At 42.7% G+C, this 13,138-nt stretch overlaps 1 protein-coding gene across 11 annotated transcripts in view; it reads left to right on the top strand.

Annotated features, from left to right (window-relative positions):
• Positions 1-13,138, top strand: part of RNF38 (ring finger protein 38) — an 82,782-nt gene that overhangs the window by 11,658 nt on the left and 57,986 nt on the right. For 2 of the 11 annotated variants that reach the window (XM_046665351.1, XM_046665341.1), the window contains exon 1: positions 9,386-9,409. The exons of 2 other annotated variants lie outside the window; for them this stretch is intronic. In XM_046665351.1, coding sequence (XP_046521307.1) covers positions 9,401-9,409 — 9 coding nt within the window. In that variant the 5' untranslated portion in view covers positions 9,386-9,400. 7 more of the 11 variants (XM_046665365.1, XM_046665408.1, XM_046665399.1 and 4 more) reach the window with 7 other exon arrangements.

Genomic DNA, 13,138 nt, shown 5'->3' with positions numbered 1-13,138 from the left:
TAGCTCTTACATTTAGAATTTTTACTCATTTTCAGTTAATTTTTATATGTAATGTAAGGTAAGGGTCTGTATTGTTTTGCATATGGATATCCAGTTTTCCCAATACCATCTTGGAAAAGAGTGTTCTTTTCCTATTGAATTGTCTTGGGACCCTTGTCTATCATTTGACCATATATGTACAGGTTTATTTCTGTGCCATCTGTTCTATTCCACTGGGCTATATGTCTGTCTTTATGCCAGTACCACAGTGTTTTGATTACTGTAGCTTTCTAATAAGTTTTGAATGACCTATTTCTTGAGCCTAGATTACCAGAGTAGAATTGAATCAAAGGATATGAACATTTTTCAGCCTTTGTCTCTCTTTATATATTTTTTCACATATTCAGATGCATCAGTTTATGCTTCCATATGAGAATGCCTGTCTCACTTCCTTTTCACATCATTGAATATCAGCCATACTGTCATTTACTTTGTGACTATGATTGATGAGGAATGTGTCTAATTGTTTTAATGTGTATTTCTTTGATTACTACTGAGGTTGTATAGCTTTTCATATATGTTCATTTGTTCATTAGTCATTGTATTGCTTTTTAAAAAACTGTCTTTTGCATATTTTTCTCTTCTTTTGGGATATTCCTATTTTCCTATCACTTTATATGGGAACATTAATCATCTTTTGTATTTCCAAAAAAATTCCCATCTTTTAATTTTTAATGAATTTGTTCCCCCATACAGAGATTTAAAATTATTTTGGGAGCAAATCTATTGGTATAGTTCTTTGAAATATATTTCATAGCTTTGATATTTAGGACATCTGTCTCCATTCAGATTATTTACCTACATTTTCTTAAAGTTTTCTGAATTTTATATTATACTTTCTGAGCTATATGGTATTATGTGACCCAATGTGTCTTTAAATAGATTGTCTCTTTGTCTTATTGTGAAATAGCTGAGGTAATTAGAAATACCATGTAATGATAGTTGTTTTGAGATTATTTGACACTCTTTTGTTGGTCTTTGAAATGTCATTGCCTGCTAAGTTTATTTTGTTTTTATTTGTAAGACACTTGTAACAGGAACAAGCAAGCAGGCGGGGATAAACTTCAGCTCCAGTGGGAGCTGAGATTTTATATTTGCTCTACAAAGAGTTTTCCTGCTTTAAGTGTTTTTATTTAACATTATCATTTCTGTTTGGTGGTGTAAATTGGAATTCTGCCCAGGTAACACACTTCCTTCTTTGACTTAGATAAAGTCTGGAAGGCCTGTTGAGTGTGGCACAGGCAGAAGAGTGCAGGGTTTGTAGAGATGTGCCATGCTATCACAGTGTCTTTGCAAAACTACCCAAGTTAGTCAGGATCCTAAAAGTGTGTCATCAGTGGAAGCAACCATGAGGGCATTGGCAGTTTCAGTGAGCTGGTCACATTTCATAAATGCAAAATGTTAGAATTCTGTAGCAGGGGGCGTCATCCAGTACAAATTGTCCACTGTGCAATCACGTGAGATCCCCACCCGGGATCCCTAGAGAATAGTCTGTTCCTCATCAAACATGGTGGAAGTTATAAGCTGTTCATTTGGTCTGACCAGCTTAGAGAACATTCTCATGTTTCTTGCATCTCAAACATTTTAAGGCCCTCTCACATTCCCATGTCCCTTTTCAGCAACTGCTTTTTCATTGTCCTCCCCAAGATGAAGGAGCTGGTTGTCTCTGATTCTCTGTTTTTTAATCAGTGCTTATACCATCATTTAGTTATCTTCTTGAAGCACTTATGTATGTATAGTTGATGTTCACTGACTTTTTGGGTCATATTTTCCTTTTGTGCCCAATTCTTAATGATTTGAGCCCTTGTTCCTCTTCACTACAGTTGACCAGTTCTAGCTGGCTTTCCTCCCCAGGTGTTTCTGGGACATGCTGGGTGTCTGTTCCCATGGTTGCTTGCCCTCCCAGCTAGCCCTTTGACTAAAGGTTTCCTAAGTGCTGCTGTTCTCACCAGTGTCACTTTGGCTCCAGTTTGGGCCCAGTTCCTAGGCTACTGCATTTAATAAGACCATAGTCAAGGCCCGGGGATTTAATAGGAGGGAGTAATGACACAGAGGACGTAAAGGTGGATATGAAATCTGATGGCTGTCAGAACTCCTGGCCCAAGTTTTGTTTTAGGGCTTCTCTCTCCCTGGTCCTTGGCCTTCTGCTGTAGGTAGAAACAGCCTATCTTCCCTCAGGGATGCCCTTACACACTGCTGTTTCCCTTTTATAGTTGACTCCAGCTACTTTAATTTACTGTTGGATGGAGTAAAAAGTGGTGCCACTTTTGGGAAGGCAATTTAGCAAGATTTCTCAAAATTAAAAAACAAAAAGGCCAAACCCTTTCAAGCCAGGAGTTGCACTGTTAGAAATTTACCTTCATGAGTATATTTTCAAGTGTAGACCAAACTATATATATACACAAGAATATTCATTATATTTTTATAATATCAAAACACTGTAAACAACCTAAATGTAATACATGATTTTAAAAGTTAGAGATGGGTCATCCCTAACAATGAACTAATAGGCTCTGTTGAAAAGAATAACCTAGATCTGTATGTGGTTAACTTTTCTCTTTGCCTGTGGCTATCCAGTGGACTTTGTAAAACTATAGTATTACACTATGATTTGCCCCGAGATTAAGCTGCTGGAGCAGTTTAGAATGAGAGTCATAGCAACTAGAATTGCTCCTAAGATGTGCCCTGTTTGCCAGAGCAGAATGAACAAGGTGCCTTTAAGATCTCTGCTTCAGAGGGATGTGTTCAGGCAGGCCCTGCGGCAGAGTCGGCTCTTTCTTTTTGGCCCTGCTCCAGAGATTGAGCAGGCTGCCATGTGCAGTGCGTGCTTCCTTTGCACCCTTGCCTCTCCATTTCTGGTTTGGTGTTGGTCTCTATTTTTCTGTTTTTGACTCAGCTTACCCTAGGCACCCACGTTTATTCACTCATCCCTCTTGAACTCTTTCCTGGCTGATGGCCTTTCACCTTGGGTCTGCTTTAGTCCCTTCTCACCTTCGCTGCCCTAAGAGCTTTCCCTCTCTCATCCCCACTGCCGTGGTCCACTCTCTGCACCCTCTCACCTGCACTGCGGGAACGGCCATCTGACCACTCTTGCATCCTAAGGCTAGTTCTATTCTAGGAGACTTTCAGTGGACTTGGGGTTTGGGTGCGCCTTTGCTGCCACTTTCTGGTTTTTAGCAACTTATAGCTGCCAGCTGCTGATAATTAACCTTTCCACTCTGACAGGTGGCAACACTTATGGGTGAAAGTGTTTATGCTGATTGTTTTGCATTAGATCAAGTCTTGTCATGCTTGCAGATACTGCATAACCTGAACAGTGCTAGGTCAATACACCTTTCTCCTGTGCAGCTTCATCTTAGGTTCTTCTAGCTGCTTTTGTTGGAAGGAGGGAAACTGTTGGGGAGGAGGGTAGCAGACCTAACTTTAGGGAAATTTTGAAATTTATTTTTTGTCTTGGTGTTCCTCTCTTTCACTACCCACTCTGTTTTTTGCCCCATTTCTCCCTGGGAATTTACCTATTTAGAAAAAACATTGGAATTACCACCAATGATTTACATTACTACCAATGATTTACATATCATTGAACTATTATTGAGCACCTGCCATGTGCTAGACCCCTTGCCAGAATCAGTGAGACTTAGTTTTTGACTTCAAGGAGTTCACTGTCTAACGGGCAACAGAATCAAATAAATACATATTTGCGAGGAAGAATGATTAATGCTATGTTAGAACACAGAGTAGAGGCTACTAACTCAGCAGTAGTGGTTGGGGTTGGAGTGAGGTTACAGTCCAGAGACTTGGCAGGGGGTGTGATGGCAGCACAGCCCTATTCCTGACAATGTTAACAATGGGAAACTGCCTCTTCATTATAGAGGTCACAGCCTTCCAGCAGGAAGGCCATTCTCGACCCAACACCTTCTTTGGCAGGGCCCGAAAGTGTGTGGCATTTTTATTTCCTCTGATATTTTTCCTCCATGTGCGTTGTTCTTTGGCAGCTGGACAAATGCTTCTTTATCTGCAGCTCTTCAGTCATGCCTTTCAACATCTTAAAATAGGAGATGCCCCTGCTTCCTTTTTCTTCATTCTCTACCAGCCAGCATTTTCCCAGTATGGACTTCAGTGATACGCACATGAAAGAGAAATGAGACTTGCCCTTGAGGAGCTCACAGTTTAATGAGGGGAAACAGACATTAAATCAGTACTGTAAGGTATTGTGATAGAAGCATACAGAGGGACAGGAAAGTCTGGGGCCGGCCTGGTGGTGCAGCGGTTAAGTTCACACCTTCCACTTTGGGCGGCCTAGGGTTTGCTGGTTTGAATCCCAGGTGCGGACCTCCACACTGCCTATCAAGCCATGTGTGGTGGCATCCCACATAAAATAGAGGAAGATGGGCACAGATGTTAGCTCAGGGCCAGTCTTCATCAGCAAAAAGAGGGGGATTGATGGCAGATGTTAGTTCAGGGCTAGTCTTCCTCAAAAAAACAGAAAGCCTATAGCCTCATAGTGACCTCTTTTGTATAAAGATCCTTTAGGTAACCATTGTTTAAATAGGTTAAATAGTTTAAATTTTTTAAATAGTTCTTTGATGTCTAGAAATGCAAAATTGAGCACAAAACTAAATTTTATATTTACTATTTGGCAGACTATTAATTATCACTTATGAAAAATTTGGTTATGCAGTGTGCTTGACAGTGTATTTCCAACAGTGGTATCCTTCAAATTAACAATATTTGGAGAAGTTTTCTAGAATCAGATTGTGAGTTTCAGAGTGAGATCTTTCTTGTATATGTCCTAAGGTTACAGATGTTTTTCTTTTGTTAGAAATAAGGAAAAGGCAGAAAATCTGACAAGAAATCTGTAACTCCTAAAGAAATTTAGGGGCCGGCCCGGTGGCACAGCGGTTAAGTTCGCACATTCCGCTTCTCGCTGGGCCGGGATTCGCAGGTTGAGATCCTGGGTGCGGGCATGGCACTGCTTGGCAAAAGCCATGCTGTGGCGGGCATCCCATGTATAAAGTAGAGGAAGATTGGCATGAATGTTAGCTCAGGGCCAGTCTTCTTCAGCAAAAAGAGTAGGATTGGCAGTAGTTAGCTCAGGGCTAATCTTCCTCAAAAAAAAAAAAAAAAAAGGAAAGGAAAGAAAAGAAATTTCAAGTTTGGTTGGTTAACCAGCAAATTGTACCAAACATTTAAAGTAGGCATAACACCAATCTTACAGAAACTCTTCTAGAGAATAGAAAAAGAGAGAACACTCCCTGATTCATTTTCTGAGGCTAGCATAATCTTTGTAACAAAACTTGACAGAAAAGACATTAAAAAACTGGAAAATAACAGCTAATCTCATGCAAGAACAGATACATAAAGATCCTAAACAAAATATTAGCAAACCAAATCCAACAAAATATAAAAAGGGTAATACAGTAAGACATGATTTTATAAGGAATGTCAAGTGAGTTTAATATCTAAAAACCAATCAATGTAATTAAAACATTAATAGGAAAATTATATGATTATCTCATAAATGCAGAAAAATTTGATAAAAATGTCCATTTATGATAAACTTTTAACAAATTAGAAATAAAAATGAACTCCCTTAATTTACTAAAGGGATGTACACAAAACCTACTGCAAACATCATACTTAACTGAAATGTTGAATGTTTTCCAGTTTTGGAGGAAGACAAAATTGCCTGCTCTCCCATATCTACTTATTGCTGTAGTAGAGGTCTAGCCAGTGCACTAAGACAAGACAAAGAAAAGGAAAATGTGTTGGAAAGAAAGAAATTGAATGGTCATTGTTTTCTGCCAACAGGATTGTATGTATAGAAAACTCAAAAGAATGAAGCTAAACCATTAGAATTAATAATTATATATAAAACCTAGAATAAACCTAAGTACAAAAATGTGCAAGACCTCTACAGAAAACTGGAGCATTATTGAAGAAATTGACTCAGGTAAATAGAAAGATGCATCTTGTTCATTGATCGAAGATTCAGTATTGTAAAGATATCAATACCCTCTAATTCATCTCTAGATCCAATGCAGCCCAATAAAAATCTCAGCTGTTATTCCCACGTGTTAGAATGGTAGGACACCATGGTAGACAATCCCAGTGACCGGACACATCTGGTGGAACTTCAGTATTTTCCTATTGGGTAAGCAATGTATTGGTATATTTTTATTTAGAAGCAAGGGGGTTTAAATGACTTGGGTGCCTAAGGAAGTTTTTAGTAGTCATTCACAGTTTTTGCTTCTGTCATGAAAACCAATTTTAAAAGGCAGTCTTGGCACCAGAATTTTCAAAAAGCTCTTGCCACAAGCAACTACTTTTCTTATAAGTGCTGTGCTGTCCCCCAGCCACGTGTGGCCATTTAAACTGATCCTGGTCAATTCATTAGTTGCACTAGCCCCTTTTCAAGTGCTCAATAGCCGCATGTAGCTAGCGGCTCTCTTTGGCATGGTGCACATGTTGAACATCTCCATCGCAGCAGAAAGTTTGATTGGACGCCTCTCCAACAAGGCTTCCCGCCTTTTTGCACAGGCAATAAATTAAAAATAAATATTACGGGGGCTGGGATTGAGCAACTGCTCTGGGATAATTTACCTTCTGCCTCATTAGGCTGTCAAAAGTGGCCCACCTTAAAGCCTATCCCACTCGTTGGGTGTTTCTTAGCAGGGTTCCAGATTTTCTGGTGAAGAAAATCAATTAGAGAAGAAATTGCAGTACAAATTTCAAACTACCCAACTTTAAGGTGTGGGAGCACTGTTTACATCTAGGCAGACTTCTTGGGTTAAGCTTTAAGGGCCTGATTAGCTAATCTTAATTATTTGAGAAGAGTTCTCAAGGAATTTGCCTCACAAAGGATTGGGTGAAGCCCAGGAGGATTCAGGTAAGCGCAAGGGTTAGGAACCCTGGAGGACTAAAACGGACTTTTGCTGCTGAGATTCAGCACTTGAGGAATCTGACTCATGATTGGACAGCTCCCAAACGGTAATTTCCCTCCCCTTTCCCAATTTTTTTTCTCCTTTTCCCCCTCTCACATACCCCATATCCAAGTATAAAGGAAAAGCTGTTTCAGGGTGGTCTGTATTATGTAAGGAAGCTTGTGGTAGCTGACATTCTGCTGGAAGATCTGTAATGCTGGGTGAATCCACAGCAATAGAGGGGGAATTGTGAGGGATTCAGACGTTAGAAATAGATTACATTGGATGCAATGCATCTAAAGGTGTGTTTTGGATTTATGACTGTACCATGATATGAAAAAAGATTAAAAATTTGCATGTAATCATCTCCAAACTGGCTGCTTTGGAAAATTGACAGAGAGGGCTTTGAGGGAACAGTCAGCTAGATAACAGGGCCACATAATGGGGGTGTGGGGCTGGGTGAAGCAATGTGTTCACAGGAGCCTGTTATCTCATTCTAGCTTCTCTTTGTCCAGAAATTGTAAAAGCCTGCGATGTTACTGCTGGAACTTTGATTCAGCAGTTCCTAAGCACCTCCTGTTGGTTTCAGGCTGTAGGTTTGGACTTTGGGATTACAGAGCCAAATACAAGAGTCCCAGTGCTCGGTCTGATATGGGAGACAAATGTACACAAATAATTACCATAGAGTGTTACTCATACGTAGAGGTTCAGGGGGTCCTGGAACATCGTTCAGTCTGATTCCTTAATTTTCTACTGGAGGCCCCTAAGGTACAGAGCGGGAAGGAGACTGGTTTAAATAATGCCAAAAGAACTAGAACTTGAGTTTTTTGTTGATTGGACCACCCTAAAATAGGATCACCATCCTTGAAGACATTATCTAATTCCTATCTGCTTCAAGCCCACTTTTTCCATAATGTCCCTTTGACTGCCCTCCTTTCCTCCGATACCACTCAAGTATCTTTTCCTTATATTTATTGTGCTTTTATGGAAGGTCTTACTTTGTCTTTTGGATCTTGAACGTGATCAGGACAGGCACCGAGCCGGCTTCGGTCTTCGTACCTATCTCGTTTCCCATCCTCAGCACAGTCTGAATAACTGTCAGGTTTAATTAAGCCTTAGAGTCGGACTTGGGTCCAACCTGCTTGCTCCATTGTGAGACACCTTGGACTAATCACCTCCCTCTACATCAATAAGAATTCCTACCCCTCGGGCCACGTGATTACATATTATATTGTGAATTGAGTGAGGTTTCGTTGCTGAGTTTTGGAGGTGGGAGACACGGACCAGCAGCAACAATTTAGGGAGTTGTACGACTTGGGAGCTGCGGCCTTGCCGGGCGGGGGCGGGGCGGGGCGGGGCGGGGCTGCACAGGGCGCCGCGCCACGGCTCTGTTGCCGGAACTAGTCCGAGTCGCGCGCCGCGCGCAGTTCCGCCGCGCCGCCTCCCCGCGGGGAGGAAACAAAGGGGGCTCGGCGCGCGGAGCCCGGTCGAGGGCGGAGTGGCTGGCGGGCTGGCGCGCCGGGCTCGCTAGGTTTGTTCTGGCGAGGGGGCCGGGCGGGGCAGCCCAGAAGCGAGAAGCGGGAGGACAGCGTGCTCGCGCATCCTGCGGCCTAGCGGCGAGGGGCGTCGTCTGCGCGCGCAACGGAGGGCAGTGCGCCGGCGCGGCGTGTCCGGTCTGCGAGCTCCGAGCGGGGTGCAGCGGGGCGGGGCCCGGCCCCTCCTGCGGCGGTGAGGGCAGGTGCGGCGGCCCGGGCGGTTAGGGCTCGGGGGCGGAGAGGATGGAGCCCCCGAGGCGTTAGCTGACTGTCAGCTGTGGGCGTGCAGCCGTTGCTTCCTGGTGCGGCCCGTGTGATGGTGCCGGGAGGAAGGAAGCGCCGTGACAGCGCCTTGGTCGGAGCCCGGGTTCCGTGGGTGAGGAGGCCCGGGGACGACGGATCTGGCGAGCTGGCCGCTGGCTGGGCGAGCGGTCACAATAGGAGGCAGCGGATCGGCGAGGAGCCGCGGGAGCAGCTTCGCAGGGCGGAGCCTCCCCTCGCAGGTACGGGCCACCGCGGCCGTTGGTTCCCGCGCGAGGGCGGGACAGGCCGAGCTGCAGGCCGTTGGGAGCCTGCGGGGCCGCGCCCGGCGCCCGGGCGGAGGTGTGGTTGCCCGGTGCTCGGCGGAGCGCGGCCAGGCTGCCCGGCGCTCTTTGTTCCCGGGGCGGCGGCGTGGAGGTGCGGGCGCAGCGGGCGGGAGTGCCGGCCGCCGCTGCCGCCTGGCAGATGGCCTCGCCCCCTCGCTCCCGCCCCTCTCGCGGAGGCGCAGGTGAAATGATGTCACCCGGGAGAACGCGGAACCCGGTGGGAAGGATCCGCTCTCGCCTTCTTGCTCGCCCGCGGGCTTCTGGACAGGCTGCGTTTTATTCTCGGGATGGAAGTTCTTCCTTTCAGGGCTGAAGAATGAAAGAGGTTGGTTTTGAACCGGTTTTCTCAAATTATTGAGGGCTAAGAGAGTAAAGTTTTTGTTTCCATGTGTAGGGCTTGTTAGGGACCTCGCTTTTTCTTTTTGCTGCAAAAATGATGTATACTCTTATTCAGTATAAGTTGGGTATGGTAATTCTTTCACCATGAATAGAAATGAGTAGTCTGTGGATTGCCATTTTTTCCTTACGTGGCTCAATGTTCGAAAATTTAAGTGTCTGCCACTTATACACAATCAGTTTGTTGCCTCAGAATTGCAAGCCTTTTTGGATCCTGTTTGGCCTTCATTGCAGATACTGTTGTTAACACATTTACCACAAAATTCCTTTAAATAGTCAAGCTGCCCTGGTATCTAGACTTAAACTAAAAAAAATAAAATCCATTCGCACAGTTTTTATGAAATCAAAATAAGAAGGTAGGGGCGATTGGAATCAAAGTAAAATTGTTCCTGTTTTTGGAAAACACAGTCTAAGAAAAGGGGCTTCTGTAGAAGTAACAGTACAAGAGTAAATACAGGTCTCAGATCGGTTGCATCGAAGCTAGGATGTGCTTGCAGCCAAAAGATGAAATCACTAACTGGATTTCTTAAGTGGGAATTGTATCACACTTCCCATTCCCCTTTCTCCAATTCTTACTGGCGTCTAAATTTATTGGCGTAATATATTTCACTTTTTGAAAACCTATTAAATCTTAAATGTATTCATTATGTGGCTTAATTTTTAAGTTGATTTCTGTAATTTTCTGTAAGACATTTCTAAGAGATTTGGGAGCCTTTGGAGACCACAGTTAAGTAAGTTTTGCCACACACTTAGCCATGTGGGCCTCAGGTCCTCATCTGTAAAATGTGACCGTTGGATTTAAATCATCTTTGTGGTCCCTCCATCTCTGATGTTTTCTGTGATTCCAGAAGGTAGTCTGTGTTTCTGGAGTTGTTGAGGTTTATATAACCATCCTGATGGTATAGCCAGACTGAGTTGGCGAGTATTAATCTGAGTAAGTGTTGAGAGTTTTCTCTACTAGAGCAACCTGATTTTTGAGGAAGGGTGCATGGAGGATGGCATAGTTAGACAGAACTGAACCTGTTAGCATCATAATGGAGAGTGTAGCTCGATTGTCTCTCTGCCTGGAGCTTTGGATGAGGCTTTCAATTACATCTCCAGGCTCTATTTGCACTCATTTTTCACTTTTTTTCTGAGGCTGTGGGTAGGAACTATGTGAGAAATCCTTAGATAAAGATCTCTGAAATGATCGATCAGTATGGAAAGATCAGTGGTCAAGATTATGTCTTCTGCACTCTGTTCCCTCTGTTTCTCTTTGTGCTGCCCCAGTTTTGTTTAGGCCACCACCATTTTCTAATTCATTTTGCTAGAAAGGTAGCTCTTGAGCAGTCCGCTGTGAAGTGCCTGGGTCTACTTAGTAGTTTTCTGTTATTTTGCTGTTAACCACATCTGTCAGGCATCCGTTCTCACTTCTCTTCTACTTGGGTTAATTCATCGCTTGCTTTGTTTTTCTCTGGAGAGAACATACTGATTGTAAACACATTTGAACCTTGTAGTTCTAGTCTAGTTCATTCATTCACCAAATGTTAAATTCCTCACGTGGCATTGTCTCTCTAGAGATCAAGCAAATGCTTGAACTCTGTATAGTAAATTAACACGTGAGAACTTTGAGCAAATAAATGAAGAGGGGCCATTTATTTACCCCAACTCTTTGGTCTTTTCATGTTCCCTTTTTAAGGATCTGAAGACCTCACCTTCTCCCCTCCATGTTAGGGGGCCTGTTGTCCTATTTAGTTCCTGTTGAATTGCCCCTCACTGGATTGAATCTCTTGGAGGGCAAGGACTATTTTTCCCCCTTGTATTCACAGCATCTAACGCACGGTAGATGTACAATAAATATTTGAATTATGATTTTTATTTAATAAGAATCATAAAGAGCTTGGTCATACTTCATCTTTTCAAATATGTATGTTTTTATATACATATAAAATTTTTGTATTAATTTGGCCTGGTCATGGTCTAGATAATTTACAAATCCGTGTAATTCCTAGAGAGAAATCTTGAAGAGATGCTTTAGAGCAATCTACTAAGAGGTTACTAGTCTAAGTAAAGTTGTTTTAGACATACTTCCTTGATGGGAGACTAATCTTCATGTGGGCAAATGTGGATTGTAGAAAGGAAGGAAAGGGAAATGTATTAAAAGACTGTATAAGTCTTGTTTTTCCTAACCTTTATGTGCACTCTCTTGATGCGTGTAATGCTTAGAGACTTCTTTAGTCGCATGTGCCTCCCTTCCCACCTCGCTCCCATTAGTTTATGGGGTTATGGGATGAGGAGAGGATGGTGGAGACTTGCAGCTATTTTCACCAACCCTGGTCCTGCTCTGTTCCCAGAAAGGTGTGGGCCCAGTTTGTTGTTTGCCTTAACTCAAGAATGGGAATAGTAGTTTATTTTTAAAAATGATTGTCCCATTGCTAGACGGTAATAATTCTACCCAGGTAGGTAGTACCAATCCTTGAATGCTTTAACAGCTGCATAATATTCCACCAAGCACCTATACTATGATTTTACTTAGCAAATACTTATTTGTTAAACAGACCACTTCTAGTTCCCCTTTAAATTGTTCCTTTTACTGTGCTGTGATGAACATATTTGTGCATATGGCTTTTCCCATATTTTGGAATATGACCTGAGAATTTATCAGATGAATAATTACTGATTCGAACTATTTTAATAAAATCTGCCTGATAACTTTGCAGGAGATTAGCATTTGCCATCATGGGAGCAGTGAGGATATTTGGATTTTTAGATAATTCGTCATTTTTAGGATACTCAGACTTGGACCTAGAGGAGTAGGGCCTTATTTGTGTCAACACTCAGCACCTGACTCCTTACCTTTTGTTCTGTTTTCTCTCCTCTTCTATTACACTTTGATTTGTGTGCTTTTGACCAGTTGGTATGCTGCTAGTAACAGTGAAGAACTTTTTCTTTCTTTTTCTTTCTTTTTTTTTTTTTTTGCTAAGGAGGATTCACCCTGAGCTAACACCTGTTGCAAATCTTTCTCTTTTTCTGTGAGCCACGGTCCACAGCATGGCCACTGGTAGACGGGTTGTGTAGGTGTGCACCTGGGAACTGAACCTGGGCCACTGAAGCTGAGTGCGCCAAGCTTAACCACTATGCCACCAGGGCTGGCCATGAACAGTTTTTTTTTCTGGAGTATATTGTGGCCATTTGAGGGGAAGGCTGTTAATTAGGGTCTTTGAGAATATTATTTTGCAGGAAGTAAATTATTTAATACTGGCCTAGAGGTCATGCACCTGCACATCTCTACCTTGCCTTTATGAGGAGAATGTAAATGAGTGAAGAAGGAAGCCATCATCAGAAACAGTTTTGGGGAAGCAAGTTCTGAGGCACTATCTGGACCTAAGTCCTACATTATTTTCACACAATAACTGATAGTAGTTACTACATCCTCCAAGACAAAGGGTAAATTGTTGGTTATATGATGGTTACCAAGACAGGGAAAGGCCACATTAAACAAAAGATGTCCTAAAATAGTAGTTTGTTGTTGCTTGAAAGGTTAAACTGTTTTCTTTAACTTTTGTCTTGTAAAATGGTACTTTTCTCAGTTATGCTGGGTGAATTGTCATACAGTTATATGTAAATAAACATTAAAAATGAGAAATGTGGGGGGCCTGCCTGGTGGCATAGCGATTAA

The sequence above is a fragment of the Equus quagga genome, chromosome 1 (genome assembly GCF_021613505.1).
Source record: "Equus quagga isolate Etosha38 chromosome 1, UCLA_HA_Equagga_1.0, whole genome shotgun sequence".
In the NCBI taxonomy this organism is placed as follows: domain Eukaryota; kingdom Metazoa; phylum Chordata; class Mammalia; order Perissodactyla; family Equidae; genus Equus; species Equus quagga.
This window is presented reverse-complemented; position numbering and strand designations above follow the sequence as displayed.